Raw genomic sequence first — 26,816 nt, forward strand, 5'->3', positions numbered from 1 at the left:
GTAGAGTATTGCGTTTGATTTTAAAAGCGTCCAGAAATATGCTTTTTAAGTGTCCAAGTGATGCTTTTATTATAAGGGCAAGTGGTTTAATTTATACTTTCTGTCTTTTATTATAAACAAAATTTATTAGGGATAAAAAATAAATTATTAAATTTTTTACTAAATATTATTAACATTTTTAGCTAAGTTTATAATTGTTGCTACTAGTGACATAACAAAGCTTTGCATTAATTCGAGACAAGTCTGACCTTAAACAGGAAAATTGGAAGGGTTTCTAATTATTTTTCCATGATCTAGACATCTGCCCATTAAATGAATGCCCATTTTTGTCATATTTTAACTAGTTTGGACAATTGTGTAACTAGGCATATACAATCCGTTCTGTAAATAATTTTACATCCTACATCAATGAGTGTGAGAAAGTAATACCAAATTATTGTATGCAACACAAAATCCCCACTCTTCAATTACGATACAGCTTGAAGTCCAATAGTGTATGTACACTCTGTGTCACAAAAAATGCACCATTCTAAGTGATATGGTATAGCATTATATGTAAATTACATGTACTGATATAGTAATATCACTTAGAATGATTTTACTTTTGCGTTTATATTGACTTAGAGTGTATGTATGTGTGTATGAAATAATGAATAATAGTATCTTTCATATACACATTGCTTAATGTATACATATGTACATATGTAATGTATATAATCATTGATGTAAAATGCGAAATGGCTTACAGAACGGACTGTATGTAAAAGATCAGGCAAATTATTAATTCAATAATTTAGGCATTATGAATTTTATAATAATTAAACTGATATTTTATGGAGCTTTTTCATTTTTAATTAAGTTAATGCTTAAAACACAAGTCAAAATTTTTAAAATATACCTTAAAATTAATTAAATAATTACAATAAACAGAGCATCACTTGTACAAATTATTTTTTTTAAAAACAAATTAAAAATGAAAGAAAATTAAGGTAATTGACTTATGAAACAAAATAAATTAAAAATTAAGTATATGTTGTAAAAATACTTTTTAAAAACATCACAGTACGAATATTATTGTGATTTTATAAGTACTCTAATTAAGTTGGTATTGAATTTTTTTTAAAAACAAAATGAACAAGAATCTACACTAACTTTGTTTATCACTATAATTAGGACGGCCAGCTAATTGTAATAAATAACGATCAGGATGATCTAACCAGTCTGCTGCACTTAATTTTACTTGTCTTTGGCGTTCAGCTTCTTTGACTTGCCAATTTTTAATATCTAATTGTTTTTCACGAAGTGCTTGATCACCACATCCCCACACCTATAATTTGTTTTCAATATTTTTATAGAAAATTTATTTAGATAACAGATAGTTTATTAATTAGCATCTTTATTCAGATTTTTTTTATTTAGAAGGTTAAATGGTTCTGGCCGTTTAAAAATGGCCGGAAGAACCACAAACTCTCTGAAAAAATAATATAATGCTCATTTATTTGCAGGGATAGGCATCCGAAGATTAAATCTTTCTGAATTTTAAATCTCCAAGCGAGCTTTTCGGCTGCTGTCGGATAAGAATATACATTGCTATAGCAAGGATTGAATCGGAGTAGAATTATAACATATGTATTTGAATCGGTCACATCAGGAATGGAACATATCCTAACCTTGAACGATTTAATTACAGGATGTCACTAATGTATCGCTCCTTAAATCAAACAATTGAATCGTTCAAGAGTTCCAACATTTTTACTCTCCTATCTTAAGTTCCTACAGATATCAATATATCTATTGATCATGGGTTGTCCAAAAGTTAAACTAACTCGAAAATTAAATCCCTACCCCTGTTTATTTGATAATTGGAAGACTGAAAAAAAATGCTGACAAAAGTATGTTGCATCAAATAAGGCCATATCGTAGATTAAAAAATTTAAATTGATGATTGAACGAAAATTAAAAGTATTTGATATAAAATTTCCGGTTTTGTTTTGACAGAACGATATATTATTTTAAAAGTTTTTAAATACGTACCTCAATCTCTAATAAATTATATGGAATTCCTTTAAAATCGATTTTATCAAAACCTTCATGAATAGAAATAATTGGTTTTCGTGGATCTTTACCAGCACGTAAACCTTTGGGATAGCCTCGAACTGTTGTATTTAAAAACAACATCTTTGGGCCTTTTTCAATTAGTAAAAATCTATAAAATAGAAAATATAAATTACGTTAGAGGAAAGAGAATTAAGTGAAATATGTGCTATTAAGGCCATTTCAAGGATTTCCAAGACTGAAAATATTGTTTTTTAAGGACACTTTTTAATTAAAAAGAATAATTTACTAATTTATTTTAAATTTACACTTATAAAGACACCATGTATGTTTACAGAATGCAAAGACAGTTGACATTTACAGTTGATAATTTGCAGTAACAGATACATGACCGGATAAAAAAGATTTCTTTCCGTAGCTTCAAAATGCTATTAGATCGAGATAAAAAAAAGGTGAAAAATTTAACATACTCGTTTTTAAGTACAAAAATACACATTTTCAAGGATGCGAAAAAAATCAAGGACATTTTCAGAAAATCATGGAATGTTATGAATATAAAAAAGTATAATTCAAATTACTTACTTAGGTAATAGTTGAAATATTGCACATTCTTCTGTACCCCAATACAAATGTGTTTCCCGCCATTCACATGGACATGCAATACAATAAACATTACCTTCTTCAGCTCGTAGTATAGTCAAGGTAGGACCTCGGTATCCTAACACGTGATGTAAAAATCGATTAGTTCCTTGACCGTGTAAATCAGAATTGTATAATAAAATCCAATGAGACGGTACTGTACAGAGTAATTTTGCTAAAAATGCGTGACTCGATAAAAATGCTGATGAACCATTATTTGGTATACTTTGTGGACGTGAATATAATGGATTTAATGCGGAAGCTAACAACCACGCTTGGGATACAGGCATTAAACGATCACCTTTTGAAGACCCTATAATTATAATAAAAAAATTTGTTAACAATATTATTTTGTCAAAAAATACACTTATTGGGAGTCTGACTGATTTTATTAAAATTAAAATTATTAAATACCTTGTGAAAATAAAGGTGCCTTGTCTAAAACTGGTGTCGCAAGTTCCAAACCATACGGTGCTTCATCAACTTCAAGCACTCGATAGGCAGTTGTTAATGAGTGAACAGCAAATCTATGTAATGGTAATAATATTCTTGGACAATTTGCTTCAATCCAATGCAGTACATATTGAGCAGACAGTGATTGTTTAGAATGAAAGCAGGATTCAACTATGGAGTTTAAAGTTCTATGTATCTAATTAAACAAATATAATAATTGATTAGATAACATGTTTTCTATCCGAAAGCTAAGCATATAAATAATTCTTCGGTCAGATATCTGGATGTCTGAGCGCTATTATTGTAAATTGCTATTTTCAAGTTTGTGCGATGTCGAAAGATTCAATAATATAGTACAAGTCATTATAAGGTCGATCTTCACTCATCTGATTAACAGATGAGACATATTTTTTGTGAAATTTTATTGGATTTTAAACATGCCTATCGTAGTTTTTCTATCGAAGTGTTCATGGCTTAAATTAAATTAATAAATTTTTCCATGAATGGTTTTTTTCACGCAAAACTTTACCATTATTTTCGTAATTAAATTATCTTTCTTCTGATACCCATTTCGATTGGTCTGGATTTCTAGTCTATTTTTGTATTATTGGAGTAATAAATCCCCCTCCCACTTAAATAAGAGGCAATGGAGGGTAGTAATTAGATTCAAAGTAAAGATATTTTATACGTATGGCTCTCGTGTTTTTGGATTTTCTAGTATAAATTAGATCTTAAGATCTGGAAGTAAAAAAATTCCAGTTCATTTTACTATTAGACAAGAGTGGTGCTACTGCCAGCGTGACTTTAATTTCACACAGGGTAAACGCAAGGGTCAAAAAATCCATAGAGCCGTGGTAACTCGACCCCATAAAGACATTTCTAGCCCGTGGATAACAAGATAAGATCATGTGGGAGTAAATTCTCAATCCGTGACTCCAACTGTATATTTTCGGGTATCCTTGTTTGAAATTATAAACACGAATATATTATATATTAGTTATATAAATTACAGGTACGGATATCCGTGGTGGGTGGCAATAGACACTCTGATTAGACAAATATTGTCTAAGAAATTGCCTAAAATCGATTGAAATTAAATTCTCTTTTAGAGATATCGTTCTTCGTTTGGGATTTTGGACAATATTTGAGAAAATATGCAATCAGTCATCAAATGTAGCTAGTGTGATTCCCTTCCTAACTCAACACATGTTTCCATTCACCTCTTTATTGGAAACAATACTCAACAATTTATTAACATGAGTCAAAATATTTGTTAAATATAATAACATTAATTACAGTTAATAGAAATGATAAACCAACCCTTACTAAAAATTAGATAATTATGTGCAATTGTGTAATTTGTGTAATAAGGATGTGCAAATTTCTACAAATTACCTCATGTTCATCTTCCTCATCCTCATCCTTATGGCATTAAAGGAAAATTTAATACATAAATAAATTTAATTAAAAAAAAAAACTTTTTTAAATTGATACTTACAAGAATACAGGTTTGGGGACCTTCGCTATAATGGTCCATTGCTATTCTATAGCATGTCATTAGTAGAAGTCTAACATTCGATTGTCTAATTTCCCTATTTTTACCACCAGCATCCTCCGATGCTCTCTCCGCATACATATAAACGTATGCTTCTCGAATTGTATCGTCATCCATTATCTAAACAATTTATTCCTTAATTTTTTTAAATATTTTTTTAAGTACAGTAGAATCTCGATAATCAAACATTGATGATGTAAAAACGTCTATAAAGAGTCTCAGTAGTTTAACTTGATGGAGAAAAATCTACTTTTTAGAAAATAAGTCTTTACAGTTTCTTAAGACGAAAACAGACTGAAGGTACTAAGTACCTGAGACTAATAATCGTAGTTATATGTTGCTTTGTCACCTAGCTAGTTGCTTCTGGTGTGTGTATAGCCTAACATAAATCCTCTTCAGGTTGAAAATTATAATTTCAACTTTTTAACATTTCCCTTTAACTTATCGAGGTTCTACTGTATCTTCGTTATAATTACCGATAAAAATTTTTCACATTGTTGTTTAAAGGCTATAACTCCTAAATGAACGGTTTTAGCCCTGGCTTGTTCATGTAAATGAAGAAATAATCTTTCAGCAAAATCGCGATATTTTGGAAAAACCCATCGCTGGAAATAATTGAAATTATATTGTTTTATAAATCTTTAAGGCGAGCCGGATAAACTTTTTTCCATCAGAAAATTAATGAGGCCAGTTTATTACTATTTTTATATTAAAAAAATGCACTAAATACGATGGTACCAAAAAAAAATTTGTAAAACCACGGCTTCTTTGTTACAAATTATAAGCAAAACCGTGTTTTGGACAAAAAAAAGTAAGGAGCAAAAAAATTAAGATTTAAACGAAATACGTCGTTTGAGACTAGATACAAGTTAAATTAAGGAAGGGAATGATTACGATTTAAAATTGGATTGATGGCGAACTTTCTATTTCTATAGATCTATAAAAAAAATTCGATATCGTATTTTCTTTAAAGGCGAGTCATCTTCAATTCTGTTTAAATCTACTATTTGAAGAGAATAAAAATAACTTACAGCAAAAGCACCTTTCGTGATTCCATTAACTGCATCCTCTTCTTGTGATTTTTGCAATAATATCTTTGCAAAAAAGAAAACAAAATAATATAATTTATCATTTTAACTATTAATAGATATTTATTTTTAAATACCGCCATATAGTTTAAAAATGTTATAGAAAATGAAATACCAACCATATAAAATATTATCCCTAAAACATTTATTATACATATTTTGATGAAATTTTAGATGATTTCACTCACAAAATTCTTTATCAACAACATATGACACATTTATGCAAACAATGAAATTAAATACATGATCTTATCTAACATGATTTTAATACCTTTGCTAAATTCTCAACAGGAATTAATTGTGAAGGTGTTCGATCTTGAATGTCAGTACCTGATGGCGTTCTTGAAATACCCTTTTTTGATGATGTAGTTGATATATTATCCGGTGCTGGATGAGGAACACCATCAACTTTATCTCCTTTGTGTTCCTTCGAGTTCTTATGGGAATGGTGGTTTCCCATTATCTATCAAAAAGATAATAATCTTTAAGTTTCATGCACTAATCACAATGTCATTGAAGCACAATGCCGTTAAATAAATTATAATCTTTAAGGAATATTTCTTTAATAATATAATCTTTTAAAAAATACACTTACTTCAAAATAAACTTAAAGCTTAACTAGTCATTTATGCCTTTTTTTGATAATATTTTAATTAATTGGAACTATTTATATTACGACTGAAAGATATTTTTTTATTTGTTTTGAGAAAAGTTACAAACTTGTGACTTGTCCAAATGTTTAACGAATCTAGCTTCACAGCATAAACCGTTTGTTATTCACTTCATTGTATATGCGGAATTGTCACAAGAAGATTACTTGCGTTTGATACCAATTTAAATATCGGCATTTTATTTTATTCAAAGAAAAAATGACTCTACGTTCATTTGGAGATAAACCAATAAGTTTTCAGCTTGAAGAAAATGGGGAATATTATTGTGTTGGATCAGAGGTAAAAAATTTGTTTTATTTATTAATATCTGAGAAATACTACTATTCAAATTGTTTAGGTTGGAAATTATCTTCGCCTCTTTCGAGGATCACTATATAAAAAGTACCCTGGAATGTTTAGAAGATCTATAACGAACGAAGAACGAAAGAAATTAGTTGATTTAGGATTAACAAATCACGTTTTAGCAAGCAGTGTATCACTATTACGAGCATCTGAAGTGGAAGATATTATAGATGGAAACGATGAAAAGTATAAAGCTGTTTCGGTACATACAACAGAATTACCAACACCGCGCGAGAGTAAAACCAGAAAACAACAGCCATGGGTTCCATCATTACCAAATTCCAGTCATTTGGATGCAGTTCCACAACCAACACCAATTAACAGAAACCGAGTGGCTGCCAAAAAAGTAAGTGCTTTTTGGATTTTATTTAAAAATTCTCTATCCAATGTGCTAATGTATTCGTAACAAGGTGAGAAACGATTACGATAGTGAAATTTGTTACTGTCACAAAATGCGTTTGGGATAATAAATTTTACCAATATCAAATCAAATTATTTCGAAGGTAGATTATTCTGCTTTAACGCGAATCCGCTCCGCTACGTTCTACAAAAAATTTTATACATTGTGATATATAATCATCTTAGAATATTAAATTGTGGTAACAATTGTGATAAATTGTCAAGCACTCACATAGAGTGGAGCTAGAAGTAGTAACAAGCGAATGCTTTTACCACTCGAGTGCGTTATAGACAATTCGCACGAATTTCACACACAATTTTGTTTACGAATGCGGAATAAGTTTTCTTTTTCTGTACGATTTTCCGTATAATGACAAATAGCTTACCCATAAGAGCGCCCAATTTAGCCGTTCTGAAATGATTGTCTCCTGAAATACAGCTCCTGGCTCCAGGTCTAACAATAGGTATAACGATTAATTAATTTCAATATTGATTTTGTTACCAGGTTCGTACATTTCCTTTATGCTTCGACGATACGGATCCCGGTGTATTTGTTGATAATGCATCTCAACTCGAATTATTAGTTCCAATTCGTTTGGATATGGAAATTGAAGGACAAAAACTTCGTGATACTTTTACATGGAATAAAAATGAGACTTTAATAACACCAGAACAATTTGCAGAAGTGTTATGTGATGATTTAGATTTAAATCCTTTAACATTTGTACCGGCCATTGCAGCAGCTATACGTCAACAATTAGAAGCTTTTCCAAGTGATCCACCAGCCATTTTAGAAGAGCAAACTGATCAAAGAGTTATTATTAAATTGAATATTCATGTTGGAAATACTTCTTTGGTCGATCAGGTAATTAAAATTTTTTTTTATTTCGTTAATTAGCTGTGATCGCTACTTTCCACGTGACTCGCAGAATCATTGTTTAGGTTTTTTGTACCCTGTATATATAAGTAGCTTCAACTAGTGGTCTTGTGAAAAATTCTCGAAAATACTTTCGAAATAAAAACCAAATGGCAGACAAAAGGCTGCCATGTTTTCACTCGTTTTTAAATAAAGTTGAATTTTACTCTTAAGTGCTAATTACAATATAACAAACATTCATTAAACATATATTTAATTCTACATTTTGCCCGAGTCGATTCAGACAGATTGATTACAAATCTGTCAAGAAACTTGGAATCATGCAAATCGGAAAATTTGTTTGATTTTTGTAATGGAAAGTAGAGTTATTTCTTTTACACTCTTTACCATGTGTTGTACATCCTAAACACTCTCTACCAAGGGAGCGAAAGTGTCGATAAGGTTTGTCTTCAACAAATGGCAGGGAACATTAAAATAGCGAAATAAAACTACATTACCAATATACCTTTAATAATTTTGCTGACGATGTTGTTCTTTTTAGGTTGAATGGGATATGTCAGATAAAAACAATAATCCCGAACAATTTGCAATGCAATTTTGTGCTGAAATGGGTTTAGGTGGTGAATTTGTAACAGCAATTGCATACTCGATTCGTGGACAATTATCTTGGCATCAACGTACGTATGCATTCAGTGAAGCACCATTACCAACAGTTGAGGTACCATTTCGACCACCCAGTGAAGCAGATCAATGGTCACCATTCTTAGAAACATTAACTGATGCTGAAATGGAGAAGAAAATCCGTGATCAAGATCGTAATACAAGACGTATGCGACGTCTGGCAAATACGACGCCGGGTTGGTGAGATAAGAGGAAAAGTAAACAGTAATGTGTTTACTTTTCACAAAATTCGTTCAAAAAATTAAATTAATTTACTTATATAATTGTATTCCGAAAGCCAGTGATGAATTTCATACATCTTAATGGCAATTCGCCATTCTATTACGATTAAAATTTCCAATTTCGATAGAACTTAAGTATATACTTCATATTTCTTCCATCTATCTTAAACTAGAAACTCAGCATCGCTGGCACTCGGATTATTAGATTTAAAAGAAAATTTTTATAGATTGAGAAAGTCGGAATAAGCGTGTAGTTTTCTTAATTTGAATTTAAATTTGTACAATATTTACAATATTATTAGTTTTTTCGTATATAAAATATTTGTATGTATTTTCATTAGTTTTTACATTGTAAAATATACATTTTTTAATCTAATTTGGTGTATGTGACATGTCACAATCTACCAAGTATCCCCTATTTCAATATAAACGTGCCAACATTTTGAACACTCATTTTGAGACTTAAGACAACATTTTGAACAATCATGTCAGGAAAGACCTGATTCAGGTCTCTAAAGATATAATTGTTTGTCACAAAATTCTAATTTTTGGGTATGATTTACCCGTAGCAAATGATTTTTATCAGGATCCGAGGTAAATCAAGTAATTACCGTATTGTTCACATATCATATGGTACTGAAATTATCATAGATCTTTTGATATAATCATGGAATTGTCGAAAAATTTCTTGAAATAAATTCTACAAACTAACGAGGAGCAACACACATTCCAGGAAAATTTGATACATATAAAGAAAAATGGCAGAGTTCGTAATAGCTGTGTTTTATTTTCCTGGCCACCCCATTTGAAGTTTGAATTTACAATATTTATCAAATAACCATGCTAGAAATAGTAAATAGTATCATAGGAATGCGATATAATAAATCAACAATTTTCTATCAAAAAAATTCGCTAATATGTTCAATTGTATCCTACTCAGAGCATAGTCAAATAGCTATGGTTAGGCAAAACTTAGTTGACAAAGGCCCTTGGCCAAGTCACAATAATCAATGTAAAAATTCTTCGCAGCAACTGCTTAATTTTTTTAATTACGGAGCATTTTGAAATAGGAAATACAGGCTCAGGTAAAACGACCCCTCGCGTGCCAACAAGTCCATTGACTTATTCGTTTTCGCGCCATAGTGATTCGGTACTCTGATTATCTTCACTATGTTTGAAGTTTTCTAAACATGTAAAAAATGAATTAGGTAATTGTTCGATGCCAGCCCTGATAAAATTATAAACATGATATGGTAATAGTATTTTAATTATATGTAAATTGAATTTCAAACTGAGATGATAATTAATGTCAAAAGACCCGAAGCAATATTGCCTGTAGCAATTGATCAGTTTCTTTTGTATAATAATATGATGTAATAATTGAAATATGTACAAGTTATTCAAGTAAAATTCATAAAAACGAGAGGAGACATTGTTATAATTGTTCCAAGGTTAATTAAAACAAGATATTTTAAATATTTCGAATAAAACATTATTTCCATTCTAAGTCATGTTTTAATCAATTATTGTTGACAATTATATTTTTATCACTTGATTGAAGACTTAATTTGTTAAATAATTTTCTGGTAACTGTAAATTATTATTATTTGTATCAACGTCTATGTAGAATTATTTTAAAATTTGATATTTGTATGTACAGTAATTAGTTCTAGATATGGACATACTTCTGTATATTCAAGAGATAAACCTAAAAAAATTTTAAACCTTTTGTAAAATTTACATCACAACAACGTTTGCAAATTGTGTTCATTTATTCCTAAATCAATGGTATGTTTGCAAAAGATCTAATAAAAACAAGTGAAAATGAACAATTGACTGAGTTAACTGTTTAAATACTCTGTATAGACAGTATTGAATACCAGTGCTTGGATTATTTTTAATAAATTAGAAGAGTTGATGTTTGTTAATTTAATTACAAGTTGACCCGGTTGACTTATGTTGCTCATTAAAGAGCTCAAACTCACTTTTTACTTGATATCACTTTTCGTTTTTTAGTTATCGCGTTTACGGACGGACAGGCGGGCAAATAAACGGGAATGGGTTAATAATTTGATTTTATGAACACCTATAAAAAAAATTTGTTCCTAGCATCAATATTTCTGAGCGTTACAAACTATTTAGTTCATTTTCAACAAAACCTTAGAAAAATTAAAGTTTTATTTTTCTTAAACTTATATTTCAGAATAACAATTAGAATCGAAATTTTTCGCAAATAATGACCCAAATATTCAAGGTCAGTGGGTAATTTTAAACGGCGGTTTGTATTTTTATGAGGTTTATCTGCCACAACTCCTATGAGAAATGTTTGGTCGCGAAAAAATTGAGTGAGTTGGAATTTTACAGATTTAAAATTATTAAAGAAAGTTTAAAACCAGAGTATAAATAACCGAAACATAATTTTGGTACTAAATTTTCTTTGTATTAATAAATAATTTTTATCGTAAATGTAAATAAAACGTAAGCTTAATTAATTATACTTCATTATAATAGAATCGTAGAAAGTAACAAAAAATGAATCAAAATAAAAAAAGGCCCTGATTTAGTAAAATACTTTGAAGAAGGTAAAGATATTTGCAAGAATAGTATTAGATAAGGGTCCGGGTATAGGGAAATAAATCCTCTTACCTATTGGTATGTATTACACTCTGTGTCACAAAAAATGCACGTGTTATACCATTCTAAAAGGTTGATAGTTATAAAGTAACACTAGGATGGTTTAAGTTTTGCGTTTATTTTGACTAATAGATACTTTTTATTTTAAAAGCGTATAGATTTTTTTTAAATTAGGAATCGTCTCTGGTATTCGTTACCGTAATATTTCATTCTAAATTCCCACTCTAGACGTTTAGTGAACTAATATTGAAAAAAAATGATAGTTTTCGTAAATTTTATTCAAGTGTACGTGTTTTATCATTCTATTATAGCTATAACATTATATGTAAATTAAGTGTACTGTTATAGTAATATCACTTAGAATGGTTCAACTTTCGCGTTTATTTTGACTTAGAGTGTACATAAAAACAAATGGCTTCAGAACCATGCTTTTATGGCCTTTTATGTTTTATTTTGATGGGAACCTATTTGTTACAATTTGTATTTGATAAAATCATATTTAATCTTTTATATACTTCATCAAGTTTTTAATAAATATTTTATTTTTATAATATTTTAGACGTAATATCCCAAAGCACAGACAGTGTGTTTCATTAAATATTGTATTTATAGCATTTTACACTTCAACGGTCTCTGTTTTGGAATATTATATAATGCAGAACTTATAAAGGCTTGTGTCTAAGTCCATGTTTATAATTTCAGTACAATAATAAAGAAAATAGTAACCATAAGTAATTTGTAAAAAAAATTTAAATTTAGTATTAGAAATTCAACTTTTCACCATCAAATTTTCAGAGTTCCGTGGAATACCTTGGTCATATTTCATATTAAATGAAAATAAAACCAATTAATCATACAAAACTGCTATTTAAATATCTTGAGAACCAATATAGGGTTTTCGATTTTCGACATTTCAACAAGTAACCATACAAAAATAATAAACAAAATTAAATTTTTAAACAAATTTTTAATTTATTTTTTAAAGTTTTTTTTTGTAACAAATTAATAAAAACTGAATAACATTGGAAACTAGTGCAAAACAATTAATCGGTGTCTAAACAAATAGCAGTCTTAACAAATTTAACATAATGGATAGTTGGGGCAAGCTGCTGCTGGTACTCCTGCTGGGTATAATCGTTGAGTAAAACCTGGGAGTGGTAAAGCACTTTCTGGAGCTCCTACATTACAGTATGGATAATTTGGACAAGCTGCTGCTGGTACACCGGCTGGATATCTTGCAGCTGGAGCTTGGAGTGGTGGAGCGGCTATAATTAAAATTATAAAAATTATTTATTATGATTGAAAAAATATTAAGGCAAATAAAAGCACTTACGAATAGCTCCAGTTGAATATAAAGCTAACAATGCATTGTCACAGTTTGGATAGCCTGGGCATAAAGCTGGATTTAAACCTGCTGGATATTGGGCAGCTTGGCCATAAGCACAAGCGATGAAAGCAACTACAGTTAAAATTACCTGTAAAGATATATTTTGTTGAATAAAACAAATTTTTCTTCAAAGAAAAACGATAATGTTATACAGATTTTCCATCTCCGGTCATCCTTGGAAATTATCCCGCAAAGTCTACTGAAAATTTGTAGATTTATTTAAATTTTAAATTTATATTATCGAAAAGATAATAGGATCGGAATTCCAAGATAATTAAAGCATGATTTTCAGATACTCACGAAAAATCCAAAGTTTAGATTGGATTTCATTACAGAGATTTTTTTTTCGAAAATTAAAAATACTATACAAAAATAAGAAGAAGCTTAAATTAACGTAATTTAGTTTCCAAAATGTTGTTTTTCTAATCAGAGCCGACAGAAGTTCTATTGGCTTCCGAAAAACTCGCTGTTGAGTCTTTTCTAATACAAAATCCAGAGGAGTAAATAAAATAGCAAGAATGTACTCAATGCGTCAAATGAATAGAAGAGGTAGGATTTGAGACTTCAATTTTATTCCACTTTCACTTCAGGCGCAGGTATTGGCTTCCAAAAGATCAAAGAGTTGTCAAAATTATCCCGATCACGTCATTTGGCCAATTTCTGATAGTGCCAATTGGGTATAATTGATTTGATATTCAATCATACTCTTCTACTTAGTTGCGTTTATTGGCTTTCCAATGATTCGCTGCTGTTCCTTTCCTGGCCAGAGTCCTTAGAATTGTTTGAATATTCCAATAATTCTGAAGTCTAGAACCTCTATGGGCTCTAATGAAAAGATATCTTGAAAACCAACTAGGTTTTATTCAACGTTCTTCCCAAGAAATTCAAATTTTCAAGAAACACTTTTATCCAACAATAAGTTATGCAACTTGAATTGCATAAATGTTAATTGTTGTAAATAAATTCTTACCAATTGGTTCATTTTGATTATTGTACTTTGCAATTCCTTAAACTGCTTAAAACAAATGCACTGTTAATTCTGATTTCTGATACTAACAATCGGCATATTTATATTTAATTGTAAATAGACCACGCCTTTAAGGAAATTGAAAAAAGTGAATCCAAACAAAACAAAAAACGTCGATGTGTGTAGTGTTATTATTTTGTTTTCTTTCATCACATACAAAACACCTCCAGTGTCCAGTACAATATTTTTTTTCCTCTCTGTTACAATTTCTAACGGCAATTTGCATTTTTCGTAATTTAAATATTCAGATGTATTATAATTTTAATATGGGTCGGACACTCCTAATTATTTTTTAAATACTATTAAGCATTTAGTTATATTATTTGCTAAGCTATAATGTAAAGTAAGTAAACTGGAGAACCTTGATTATAAAATTTTACGTCTTTATCGGTAAATAAGAATGTTGATCTAATTATTGTGCATTAATTCAGATTATAGTGGACATCAGAAAAAAATTGATTAGAATATTTATTTTTAATTTTTATTGGAATATATGCTCTAATTTATTCATCTTAATTAATTTATTAACTTAATTGTCGTTTAATTTATTCAAGGTATATGTATTATTTATTACCAATTATCCATTTTTTTAGGTTTTTGCATATTTGCTAAATTATTGCAAACTTGGGATAATAAATCATCCTAATCTTTCAATAAAACTACCTGTTTAAACTAATTAAAGAAGCTATTTTAAATTAACGAGGTGAAAAACTCCTTGAAAATTTTCCCGCAACTTTCATTATACTACAGTCAAAATTTAATTTGTAAGCATAAAAATTATTTCATTAAATTTTGTTTGAAGCTCCTATTTATTCATAATGCGGAATCCGATGAGTTCGAAACGATTGCGGATGTGGAAAAATGTTTATAGGGAGTATGCAATTCGAAGGTCTGACGAACACGTAGGCTCTTCGAAAAGTGAAGTGTCTGATATCGATTTATAAGTTATTTTGCATTTGAGTCGAATAAAATCAAGATTAAACGCTAAAATCAGCCATTTGTGAAAAAAATCGGTTTTTATCTCGAAAATGTAAGAAAACTATCTTATGAAAAAATTTACCAACTAAAAAATTTTTCCTCCAAAACTTTTGTCTAAAACTCAATAATTTTTAAAGTGCGATATTTTGTAATATGAACTTTCTATTAGAATTTTTGAGTAATTAACAATTTTATAATTTTTATGCTTTTTACTTTTTAGCTAGTTTGATTGCCGACTGACACTGGATGGCAATGACTAGTGGACCTTTGGCTTACTTGAAGAAAACATAAAAATTTGGCGCTTTGTTTACAATTTTAGGCGATATTAAAGAAAGTCCACTTCTTGTAAAAACTATTGATTTCGGAGAGATTCTGCAGATATTAAATACGTCCCTAACGGTAAATGAGCTTGTTATACTTATTTTTTTGGGGATCTAATTACCCCCTTATAATTCATAGACCCAAAATTTTGGAATTTATAATTGAAGAAAAAGTTTCTGCATGGACTGAAGATATTATCCTTTATATTCGATTTTGTTCGATAGAAATTCCTCATCTATTCGAAAAAGTCACTCGATTTTTGTATTTTTTTGATAAAAATTATTCTAGATAACGATATTTATCCCATTAGAAAACAAAAAAGTGCTCCCAATTTTTTAAAACTTTCTTAAGAGATGATAAATTTTCTTCTAGCAATGCTAAAATTTTATAAAATAATAACTAACTTTTTCTGGTAAGGTAATTTTCAAAAGTTTAACGATTAAATTGGTAAAATTTTTTTCAAAATTTCATCAATCATACCTAATAAAGTAAAAAATAACAACGTAAAAATTTATATCATAAATTTTTTTAATTTTCTATTAAGTATTATAACATATAGAAAAATATAAACTTGATAAATATAACAATAGTTTTTAAAAATTAAAAGTAGGTAGACAAATTAATAAGAAGGCAGGCACGGATTTATCATGCAGATAGAGTAAGTACGTAATTTTGGCGAAAACTTTGAAAAATTGTTTTATTCGTCTGAATTGAAATTCTGGTCTATTTCGTTGGCACGCGTTCTAACATTATAAGTGGAAAATGTTTGAATAGATAAAATAATCGATTTATACAAGTCTCGATATTGGCCTAATATCGAATATTCGATAAGTTTCTATATCGAAAATAATCTTCTTTTAGAAAGGAGCATTTTATTGATTGAAAAACTTTTCGTATCAAAATTATTTCACCATTGAAGAAGTTTTAATGTGGAAGGGGCGGCAATTTTCACTACTATACTTAGGGGCGGAAAATTTCTAAATCTAGGTCTGTAACTAGGTGCTCTTAAATAACCAGTTTCATGATCTTGACGCGTGTTCACAACTCACCCTGTATGAATAAATTTACGTGGGTGTTTCAGAAATGTTAAAAATTTCGTTTGGTAATAAGAATTAAAATATTTTTCTGGAAAGTAAAATTTTCAAATAATGTTACTTATATTGCCTTTTTTTGCATTGTTGTAACATATTACTTTAGTCAATGCCATTTGTTTCTCGTGGCAGGTAATTATTCATCCGTAACAATAATATGTATTACATATAAATGAAACTAGTTATAAAATTCCAAAGGCAAATTTATAAAAAATTTATCTATAATATTCATAATAATACATATAAAATATTTTAAGGACCAAGTGAATTTGATAATAAATGTTAATTAGTTACGTAATAAATTATAAAAATGATTTTATCTTTTTTTGTCATCAGATTATCAAATTTCATTTTTTGTTTGTCCTTCTGTAAATGCATAATGCCAAAGTTTAAAATAATGTTATTAATATCAATTAGCTTAAGTATCGGTCTCCGACGTTTTATAGTTATAACATCTCCCGGAGGCATGAGCGACGTTTCCGGTATGATAAATAAGGAGAAATTCATATCAAAAGTTATTGGAGTGTATACTATCCATGAAACTAAAATCTGAGAGTACCTTTTTTTGATCTTTGTACTTTTGCGAACAATATATTCTTGACAAATTATTCATATTATCACAGTTTTGAATTAAAAAATGTCATTAAAAATAATAAATATAATTAACTCTAGTTTTTAGAAAATTATACTTTTTTTACATGCGTCTACCATAGACTATTGTGAAAATGGCCAAAAAACTGGATACTCCGGTCCAAAACATTAAAGCTGCCACCCCTATTAAACTGGGCTGCCACATAGTGATCAGCAAACTATGCGTATTTTAACAAAACCGTATATTTTCGTCCTTTACTCTATACATGACACTGACCGACAATTTCTATAATCACTCAAGTTACAAATAAGTAAAAATTTAACCAAGTAAGTGCTCATTAAGTAGCCTAAGTATCTAGATCTCTTTCGCCATTCCGGATCTATAATATTACTAGCTTAGAAGATTATTTACTTAAAAATAATGTAAATTTCAAATTTGTCAGAATATTGTAAATTATTCAGATCAAAATAAGCATTTCTGATGGGTTGTAAAATAAATTTTTCTTTTTGTTGGATATTAGTTTTATTTTTGTTCAGAGTAACAATAATGGTTAAAAGACTCTTTAAGAAACGGATTCCAAACTAAATTGAGTCTCCATCTCAGGTATGTTAGTAATTGATGAAAATATAGGATTTGTTAAAATACAATAAATCTATCGATTACTGACTCTTAGACTATGATTCTGATATTCATTAGATAATATTGGCCAAAAGTATTCCATTCAAATATAATATCCCCCCCCCCCCCAGTGTAATTTTTCAGACAGATATTAAGGCAAATTATAAATTAAGGCCCTACTTTACAGTTACAGGTAACTTTAAAACATAGCTCAATGTACTGCCTAATGTTATTCTTTAAAATCGAACATAAACTTTAATAATCGAAATCTTATTTTAAATCTAGAATAAGTGAATTCTTAGAAATTGCCTTCTAAAAATATTTTTTAAATGCATTGTTACATACAAATTGAATGAAGTAAACACCATCTATAGCTATTGTTTTAATTAGTAATTAATTTTAAAACAATAATAACTAGACATTGTTTAAACGACAACAATTGACCACATAAACAATAAAAAGAAGCAAGTGCGATCGATGTTTTAATGAACTTTAAAAATTCCATAATAAGGTGAGGTTTGCTGTTTCTTAATAATGCATATTCGAGTATGGAGACAAGGTCATTGAAGGTAAGTACGAAGGTTATTATATGTATCAATATAACATCGGGAAGTGTCACATACTATACATACATAATACTTACATATATTATACATCAACTACTACTAGTGCAGTATGTGCGACGCAAAATACCTCAATATTAACGATTAATTTATTGGCTTGTGTGACTCGCAGGAAATTCGATCAAGGCTCAAATTGTAGTTTTTAATGGTATTTTTTTGTAAAAAATTTTCGTCGCAAAATAATATAAAGTTTTTGCATAAATTGCGAAAATGGAAAAATACGTGACAGAAAAAAATCATTTTCTTCATTAAGAGTTGGCCTACAATCTCTGCATAATTATGAAGCTCGTAGATGCATGATAAAATCGAAAACGCAAAGAAACGGGACGGGTCCAGTGTTATGTCGATCAACTGTTACAGTTCGTAAATTCCCGTTTTTCTTTGTGTTTCATAATGCATCTGAGATAAATAATTATGCAGAGATTGTAGGGCAACTCTTAACAAAGAAAATGCGAAAGTGTGTGTAAATGTGTTTTCACGATTTCAGAATGAATCTATACGAGATAAATAATTATCTCGATCGTACAGGTTGTTCGGCGACTACTAATGAAGAAAACGCTTTTTTTTAATTGTCGTAGGATGATTCGTTACTGATCGCTCACGGCTTTTCCGAAGCACCTATCTTTGCATTTTCGAAAATTGTGCGGTAACTTAATATTATTTGGCGACGAAATTTGTTTTTACAAATACCACTGAAAGCTGCAATTTGATCCCCGAATGGATTTTCTGCGAGTCATACAAGCAGAGAAAATAAAACGGCAAAATACTTTTTCGGGATAAAATCGTGTTTTCTCGTAAAAGTTTTTTAGCATTACAACTTTTTACTTCTTGTTTTTTTATTAAAATGCTTTTTCCATTTTTGCTTTTACAATAAACCGATTTTTCGCACCTTTCCGATTTTTTCAAATAACTTCCTACAATCCGAGTTTTTGAGTTTTTTCCAAAATATTTTTTCTTAAAAACTACTATTTTTCATTTTTTTAATATGAAACTCCTCAACCTGTACTATACATGAAAAACTGATCTCAAGTAACTAGATTATTCTTTAAATTACATTTTAAGATATCATAATGATAGGTACTTAATATTATGAATAATTAAAGAGTTTCATGTTTTTATGTATGTTATTAACTTTAATGATCTACATAATATTTAACTAGTGTATAATATATACCATGTATGAAGTTTTTCATTTATTTAAATAAAATAAAAGTAAGAATACATACAAAACGACGACTGTAGCTTCGCGGAGGGGGTCTGGGCGCCAATGATTATTTCGACGTACCCTTCCACTTCTTTGATTATTGATTAGTTAGTTCTGGAGAAAGTTGATTATGAAACATATGAAGTATGAAATCATTTAGACTGATTTGTATACTTTGGTATACTTTAATCAAAAAGCCTTGATTTCCAGATGGAAAATAGCCGGAATTCCCTCAAAACTTTTTAGGGAATTGCAATAAAATTTTGCTTCTGATCGATCAAATACACGTAACATTCGTTATTAAAGAAAATTTTAGTTTTTAAGCTCCCTGAAAGTCTCCAAGATATGAAATGGTCATTAGACCTCGTTCCTCATATTTTGTATTTTCGAATACCTCCAGAATCTGCAACGCTCTAATAAGCAGTTTCACGCTTTCTTCCGGTAATAAATATATGAAAGTCGTATGAGTTTTGAATTTTGATACACACTTTTTAAGGTGTTATTATAATTAACATTTTTGTATACAAATTTTGATTTCAATAACTATAATTTATTTAAAATTATGATTATTAAAAATAAAATGACATTCAATGTACGCTTATAAAATAGCTGAAATATCTTCCTGATTTTTGTTTTGTAGTTTTTAACAATTTTTTAAATATATTTTTTCCATAAAAACGCCCGAAATGACATACCTATTTTTATAGCAACCTACGTGTGTTAAATTACAAATATTTGAGTTGGTGTCTAAACATGATACATTTCTCTTGAGAATGAGAAAAAAAATTTGTATTTTTAGACTTTAGTAAAGCAAAGATAGTTAGATAATGTAGAAATATGATGTAACAAATACAGGTATTATCACATAAGTAATCAAACCCGCATTGTTTAAGTAGGTAGTCCAAACTGTTAAAATAATAAAAACACATAATGACGAAAAAAATAAAATGGTAAAAATGGTTTAAGATTTTGAATATATCAATTAACATACAAGGAAATTGTAGCCAATGGTTTAATATTTATGATTACATCAATTAGCAAACGAGGAATTTATATTCATATTTTCAGAATACTGAAGTTAAATGATACGATGTAAGTTCCCAATCAAAAAAATACGATGTTTAATTAATAATATCGTAAGGAAATGTTTTCAATTAATTAAGATAGAAAATATTATAAAATTATGCGTCTTTATATGTACTATATGCCATTTTAGGAAACTTAATCATACTGTTTTGCTGTTAATTAAGTGATTTTTTTTTTTTTTTTTTGTTAAAAAACAATCAACTTTGTGATGTATTGTTCGACAGGGCGTGGTATAAAACATTAAACAGAAGCAAGGCCACGCTGTTCGAATTTGGAAACTATTAAAATGGTGCAATATTAAAATTAAATAATTTAATTTTTCTTTTGTTTAAGATTGTATAGAGATCGGATATATTTGAGCGACAATATTTCAAATAATAAGCTTCTTATTGTGGTTTATTTATAGTTATTATTAATTATTTATATATTTATATAGCTCTCTCTAAACTGGACCGATTTTCTTGAAACATAGCTAAGAACATTCTCGATTCAATTACCTTTAAAAAAAATCAAAATCGGTTCATTCGTTTAGGAGCTACGATACCACAGACTGACATATATATTGGTCAAACTTATAACACCCCTCTTTTTGGTTCGGTTGTTAAAAAAAGAAATCATTTTCTCCAATTTTAAGGACAGGTACATTAGCAAGGCTGTCTATATTCTTTTAGGTACACTACATACTTAAGGGTAATTGGGTCCTTATGACAATGATACAGAGGACTACTTTATTAAAAACTTTAATTCACAGAGCGCGACTCGGCATACCTATCCGATCTACCGTTTTTATACCATGTATATATGAAATATACATAGTATATTAAGTTTAGTCCCAAGTTTGTATCGCTTAAAAATATTGATGCTACGAACAAAATTTTGGTATAGGTGTTCATAGAATCATCTAATTAGTTCATTTCCGGTTGTCTGTCCGTCTTTCGTCTGTCTGCCCGACTCTCATCACGATTACTTAAAAACGAAAAGATATCAAACTGAAATTTTTATAGCGTGCTGACAACTTTTGTTTGAAACATTTTTTCGTAAACATCACTGTTTACCCATGAGAGCGCAAATTGTATAATGTATGTTATTGCTATATCAGTTATATATGTGTGACATGTATGTATGTGTAATGTGACAGAGTAATCAGCACTGTCTATACATGGTATTTCAACAATTAACTTAGTCAATTGTTTGTTTTCACTTGTTAGTTTGTATATTTATCGTTTGATTTTCGAAATATAAATACATTTATCATTAATATTGGCCATTAGTTGGTGGTTGGCCAATAACCACGGATCTTGATTTGTACAGTTGGTCCAATAAATTGATACCTGGATTTATATTTATAATTTTAGTTTCTCTCAAAGTGAAGTCTTTGCTTTGTAAACAATTATCTCTAAATAATGATTACATTAAAACAACAAGTAAAAAAGCGGTTAATTTTACCAATGAGTATACACAGGTGTTTTTTTAAGTTGACATATGATTGAAACTAGAAAAATAAGTTTTATCGATAAAAATGCTTCAAGCAAAATATTTTGGGTGTATAAACGTTAAATTTTGGGTGTATTACGTCCTACGCAGACATTAAACTTGACTTGATTTTCAAACTCAATGAAAAGCTCACTCTACTCCATTATTGGTAATAATTATATTAAAGTTGTTATTGATTAAAAAGGTAATATTTTTTGTTCGGAACATTTTTTAGCCAACCATACAGTTTAGGATTCTGAGGAATTTAAGCACTCTTTTCAAAAATTTTCCAATAAATTCAATAAAAGTGGTTTGTTTTTCTATAGACTATTTTTGTTCAAATTGAATGAAAAAACGCACAAAAAGCTTAAAATTTTGCTATCAATAACTACTTGCTATTAAATCAAGCTAGATTTTTGTTTATATCAACTAAACTATTCGGTTTATAAAAAAATGTTTCAGGCACAAATGTTTCGAGTTTCACGTATATGTCAACTAAAAAAAACACCCGGTATAAATAAAAATTTATTTATTTATTTAAATATTTGAAATATTAACAAAAGTTGTAATCATCATATTTTCGTTTATAATTTCTTCATTATCATTATCATTCACAACCGATACTGACGATAATTGCGAATTTTCTTGATCATTAATTATCACTACAGGCGAGGATTCTTTTTTCGATACATTTTCATCCCCATCAATTGTTATTGTTTGCGATGTTGAAATAGTCTTTTGTTGAACAGCATCATCAATTGTTATTGTTGATAATATAGTTGATGAAGTTCCTGGTTTTTGTTGTAACCGATCGTTAACATGGTATTCGTCACTATGGAAAATAAATTATATTACGTTAATATTAAAAAAATTTATTAAATAAAAGATTTTTTGGCAAAAATATGTGGTTAATTAACTTAAACAAGTGAAAACATATAATTAACTGAGTTAATTGTTGTATTACTCTGAATAGAAAGTATTGAATGACAGTATTTGCATTATTTTTAATAAATTGGAAAAGTTTAAAAAACCGACACGATTATGGCGGCATTTCGGTCGCCATTTTTGAAAGTATTGTCTAGAATTTTTTGCCGTTTTCTAGAGTTTTTCACAAGATCACTAATTGTTGCTACCGGAAAAATTTCAATTCCCTATCTTTTATAGTTCTGGAGAAAATAGACACCAAAGATATGTCCTAATTTGCGCCCTCACGAGTAATTATGATTATGAAAAGTTGTTTATTTTTTTAAGGGTACATTTTTTACATATAAACTTGTTCCATCTTTAACGGTTAAGAACCAATTGACCGAAGTTGTTCATTTACGAACTCAAACTCATTTTTTATGCCTTATATTCAAATTTCATTATAACTGAACAAAATATACATAATTATAAGACTTTTTAACTTATACCATTTTTTAATGGAAGCCTAAAAATTTAGAACATACCTTATTGTTATCGTTGAAGAAGACGTTCCTGGTTTTGGTTGATCATCAATTGTTATTGTTTGCGTTGTTAATTTCGATATTGATTGATCATTACTATCTTCAATGATAGTTTCATCAAGTTCCTCAACACTTTCCAATCTTTTTAATTTTTCCAATATTTCAGCATCTTTATCAACAATCATTTCATTATCATCATCGCTTAGTGTTATTACATTATCTTCATTATCATCTTTACTTCGTACACTTTCACTAGTACGACGTGGATTTACATAATATTCATCATTACTCCTAAAAGGGTCATTAAATCATAAAAATGTACTTTAGCATTCAAAAAGTCTTAACTCTGGAAAATTTTCGGGTTAGGGCCTTGTATATTTATACTCTTTTTTTGTTTTGTTACAAAATTACAATGAATGAAAGAACCTGCAAAATAGCAAAAAACACGATGTAAAAAAATTGTTTTTGAGGATTTTCCAACCGTCGGGACTTTTTCATAGTTATCATCATGCCAGTATCGAAGGTAAAGCTGAAAAGGCCTCGGGGCAAAAACAAATTTGGAAAATTAATAATGTGGAAATGCAAAGTAAAGATAACAGTATTTTGTTGATCAAAAACTTTTTATTCCCATCTTATAGCTTGTAAAAACAGTCATGGCATATACTCGCAGTAATATTCAAAACTATGTTTACTTTTAAATTCTTGAGTCACGAAACAAGGAAAGTGATTAAAAAAAAATTGTACTATAATTATTATTGAGAAAAAAAATCGTTTCTATTCTTAACTAGATGACCCAGTGAACTTCGTTTCACCTACAATTTATTTAATTGTAACTATTGATCAGCGATTATTGATCTTAATTAACCTGCAGTTCCAATTCGTTAATAACTATACTACGCTTAGTCCGTTCGCTAAGTTCGTTAAGCCCACTCCTGCTTAGTCCGCCCGCTAAACACAAATTTTTTTCTTATACAAGAGATAATACTCTCTTCCATCTCCTGCCAGAAGAGGTCTCGACTCGGGGCACTGTTTCAGTTCCCCTATTGAAGTTTCAGCAGTGCTGTGCCCTTACATGCCCACACTAATGTAGATTTTGCCCAGAGATAAGTTTTTTACAATATATTTTGGTTTAGTTACCCTATTATTGGTGGATTTTCATTATTTTCATCAATACGTCCTGGATTTTCATTATGTTTATCAATCTTGTTCAATCCCGTATTATCATTGATGAATAAATTAAACTGATGATGACCATTCTCATTTTTAACATTTTTATTTGGTAAATATAAAGTTGGTAGAATTGGATGTATCATATTTTTAATTGTTAATAAACAATCAGTACAATATTTATTAATTGTTGATGAAGAACTATTTTGACCTTTTGTAAATATTTGTATAGCATATTGTAATAAGTTATTATTGCTATGATTTGTTGTAATTAATATGAACAGTGTTTTATATAATTCTAAAATATATTCATTTTGTTTTTGTCCATGTTGACTTTGTTGGACTTTTAATAAATTGTTTATTGTTATTCGTTGAATATTCTAAAAAAAAAAAGAAAAAAATTATAGTAATCGTCACAAAAAAATGATTTTTTGTTCAAACATAATTTCTAAGTTACTTAGCATAAAAGCGTAGCCTACAATTTCCCAAGTCTTAACTTACTAGTTTAAATACCGGAATCATGAACTGTACAAAAATTATATTGTTGAGAAGATTTAAGAGAGAATTTTTCATTTTTCCCGGTTTGTAAAAAATGTCCGTAAATGGTGAGAGAAAATTTCTCAGTGGATTTAAGAGATAAGTGGATTTAAGTTCATCCCCAAAATTAAGCTAAAAGCGATGGAACCAAATAATTTTAGCATGAAAACGAAGAACACGTTGATGTAGAAGACGTGATTTCAACAGGGTACTATAGCATACAAATTTATAGGTCTCATTATATAACGTTTTTTATTTGAAAATATTCAGGTGAATAAGGTCCAGAAGCGAGAATATGAAGAATTAGTATAAGAAAATTCACAGGTAGCCTTAATTTTCACAAAAGAGTTTTAATTAAACCTTATAGAACGAAAGCGAGATAAAAGGAGGTGGGTGGATTGATAAGGGACATTTTCCGTCCATCACACACTCGAAAAAAGTAGTTAGTTATTTTTTTTTACGAAGCGTTTCATAAACGATCTTAACTTTGACTCTCAGTGATTCTACTTATTATAAGCTTGTATATGAGTATTTATTTATTTTGGTTCAATATACGTTTCGTAAAAAAAAAATCCTTCAAAGATAAAAATAATAACAAACATGTACAAAGAAGGGCTAAATACTCTCTTTCTTGATAATAATTTCTAAAACTTACAATATTATTTATCGGACAGATCTCGCATAATAAATAAATACATATCTTTAAGAATATAAACGCATTCAATAAATATTGAAAATCAAAACTTTTTTTTCGAGTGTATGAGTGGAAAATGGCCCTCATCAACCCACTTACTTTGTTAGACTTAACGGCTATATAGAATACAAGTAAACAAGGGTGGAATTAAAGATTATAGTTAGCTAAAAAATAATTATGTTCAAATTTTACTCTATTTCAAGTAGGTTCATTATAATAAAACACTTTAATATTTCGGACAATTTTATCAAAGATTAATAATCATTTGCGTAGTTTGAGAATTATTTATTTTAAAATTTACTCATTATTACTACCGAAGGTAGTACTCAATCGGTAATAGACTTTGCATTCAGAATTTAATGAAACTTGGCATAGTTGTCCATTATTATATCATAATTAACCAGTTCAATTTTTAGGGGCCTTCAGAGAACTGAAGAAAAAAAAACATTTTAACCTTGATTTATGGGAAATCACAGATTTTATTTTATTTCACAAAACTGGACGTTCAGATTATCTGTTTATTTAACTGTTTAATTATGATATAATAATGGACAACTATGCCAAGTTTCATTAAATTCTGAATGCAAAGTCTATTACCAATAGAGTACTACCTTAAATAAATTAATTGTTTTGTATTTTTTATCGATGTAACTTACCTCATATTGTTCAAAATTTTTAAGTACATTATTCAAATCAAACTTAAGAATATTTTGTAATGTTTTTAAAGCCCATACATTTACATCATTCATTTTGTATGTAACATTCAATAAATCACTAAAAAAAATTAATTTTTATAAAAATATATCATAATATTGAGATAAAATTACGTCAAATTACAAGACAAGTTTACCAAAGTTATTTGGTACTAGGGTCAAATTGCCTTCGAAAGGCGCCTAGTGACTAAAGTTTAGAATATACAGTTTTAGGACGTAGGTTTATGAGACTTGTTAATAGAAAA

General features: G+C 28.9%; 4 protein-coding genes across 4 annotated transcripts; 1 reads left to right on the forward strand and 3 right to left on the reverse strand.

Annotated features, from left to right (window-relative positions):
* Positions 1–1,032: 1,032 nt before the first annotated feature.
* Positions 1,033–6,527, reverse strand: LOC123301791. The gene is made up of 9 exons (XM_044884690.1): positions 6,386–6,527; positions 6,062–6,253; positions 5,734–5,796; positions 5,179–5,307; positions 4,646–4,822; positions 3,109–3,343; positions 2,638–3,007; positions 2,035–2,206; positions 1,033–1,327 (listed from the first exon to the last, which is right to left on the reverse strand). The coding sequence occupies exons 2-9, from the start codon at positions 6,248–6,250 to the stop codon at positions 1,148–1,150; spliced, it is 1,515 nt and encodes a 504-aa protein (XP_044740625.1). The 5' UTR covers positions 6,251–6,253; positions 6,386–6,527; the 3' UTR covers positions 1,033–1,147.
* Positions 6,528–6,590: 63 nt separating this feature from the next.
* On the forward strand, positions 6,591–10,365 carry LOC123301793 (SWI/SNF-related matrix-associated actin-dependent regulator of chromatin subfamily B member 1). Its single transcript, XM_044884692.1, has 4 exons — positions 6,591–6,740; positions 6,799–7,149; positions 7,708–8,067; positions 8,621–10,365. Exons 1-4 carry the CDS (start codon positions 6,660–6,662, stop codon positions 8,942–8,944), a joined length of 1,116 nt encoding a protein of 371 aa, XP_044740627.1. The 5' UTR covers positions 6,591–6,659; the 3' UTR covers positions 8,945–10,365.
* Positions 10,366–12,610: 2,245 nt separating this feature from the next.
* LOC123301802 (cuticle protein 1) lies at positions 12,611–14,083 on the reverse strand. Its single transcript, XM_044884704.1, has 3 exons — positions 13,973–14,083; positions 12,949–13,090; positions 12,611–12,880 (listed from the first exon to the last, which is right to left on the reverse strand). The coding sequence occupies exons 1-3, from the start codon at positions 13,982–13,984 to the stop codon at positions 12,696–12,698; spliced, it is 339 nt and encodes a 112-aa protein (XP_044740639.1). The 5' UTR covers positions 13,985–14,083; the 3' UTR covers positions 12,611–12,695.
* Positions 14,084–22,528: 8,445 nt separating this feature from the next.
* On the reverse strand, positions 22,529–24,976 carry LOC123301799. Its single transcript, XM_044884700.1, has 3 exons — positions 24,598–24,976; positions 23,464–23,751; positions 22,529–22,847 (listed from the first exon to the last, which is right to left on the reverse strand). The coding sequence occupies exons 1-3, from the start codon at positions 24,771–24,773 to the stop codon at positions 22,553–22,555; spliced, it is 759 nt and encodes a 252-aa protein (XP_044740635.1). The 5' UTR covers positions 24,774–24,976; the 3' UTR covers positions 22,529–22,552.
* Positions 24,977–26,816: the final 1,840 nt, after the last annotated feature.

The sequence above is a fragment of the Chrysoperla carnea genome, chromosome 5 (assembly GCF_905475395.1).
Source record: "Chrysoperla carnea chromosome 5, inChrCarn1.1, whole genome shotgun sequence".
NCBI lineage: Eukaryota > Metazoa > Arthropoda > Insecta > Neuroptera > Chrysopidae > Chrysoperla > Chrysoperla carnea.

What these genes read in the sequence shown, in the direction of transcription:
- LOC123301793 (XM_044884692.1), top strand. Translation starts at nt 6,660, where the DNA reads ATGACTCTACGTTCATTTGGAGATAAACCAATAAGTTTTCAGCTTGAA. An exon ending in ATTATTGTGTTGGATCAGAG is followed by an intron (nt 6,741 to 6,798) that starts GTAAAAAATTTG and finishes CAAATTGTTTAG; the next exon opens with GTTGGAAATTATCTTCGCCT. An exon ending in ATACTTCTTTGGTCGATCAG is followed by an intron (nt 8,068 to 8,620) that starts GTAATTAAAATT and finishes TGTTCTTTTTAG; the next exon opens with GTTGAATGGGATATGTCAGA.
- LOC123301799 (XM_044884700.1), bottom strand. Translation starts at nt 24,773, where the DNA reads ATGATACATCCAATTCTACCAACTTTATATTTACCAAATAAAAATGTT. An exon ending in GAAAATCCACCAATAATAGG is followed by an intron (nt 23,752 to 24,597) that starts GTAACTAAACCA and finishes TGACCCTTTTAG; the next exon opens with GAGTAATGATGAATATTATG. An exon ending in TCTTCAACGATAACAATAAG is followed by an intron (nt 22,848 to 23,463) that starts GTATGTTCTAAA and finishes TATTTTCCATAG; the next exon opens with TGACGAATACCATGTTAACG.
- LOC123301791 (XM_044884690.1), bottom strand. Translation starts at nt 6,250, where the DNA reads ATGGGAAACCACCATTCCCATAAGAACTCGAAGGAACACAAAGGAGAT. An exon ending in GTCCCCAAACCTGTATTCTT is followed by an intron (nt 3,344 to 4,645) that starts GTAAGTATCAAT and finishes TTGTTTAATTAG; the next exon opens with ATACATAGAACTTTAAACTC. An exon ending in GGCACCTTTATTTTCACAAG is followed by an intron (nt 3,008 to 3,108) that starts GTATTTAATAAT and finishes TTATAATTATAG; the next exon opens with GGTCTTCAAAAGGTGATCGT.
- LOC123301802 (XM_044884704.1), bottom strand. An exon ending in ATATTCAACTGGAGCTATTC is followed by an intron (nt 12,881 to 12,948) that starts GTAAGTGCTTTT and finishes TTTTAATTATAG; the next exon opens with CCGCTCCACCACTCCAAGCT.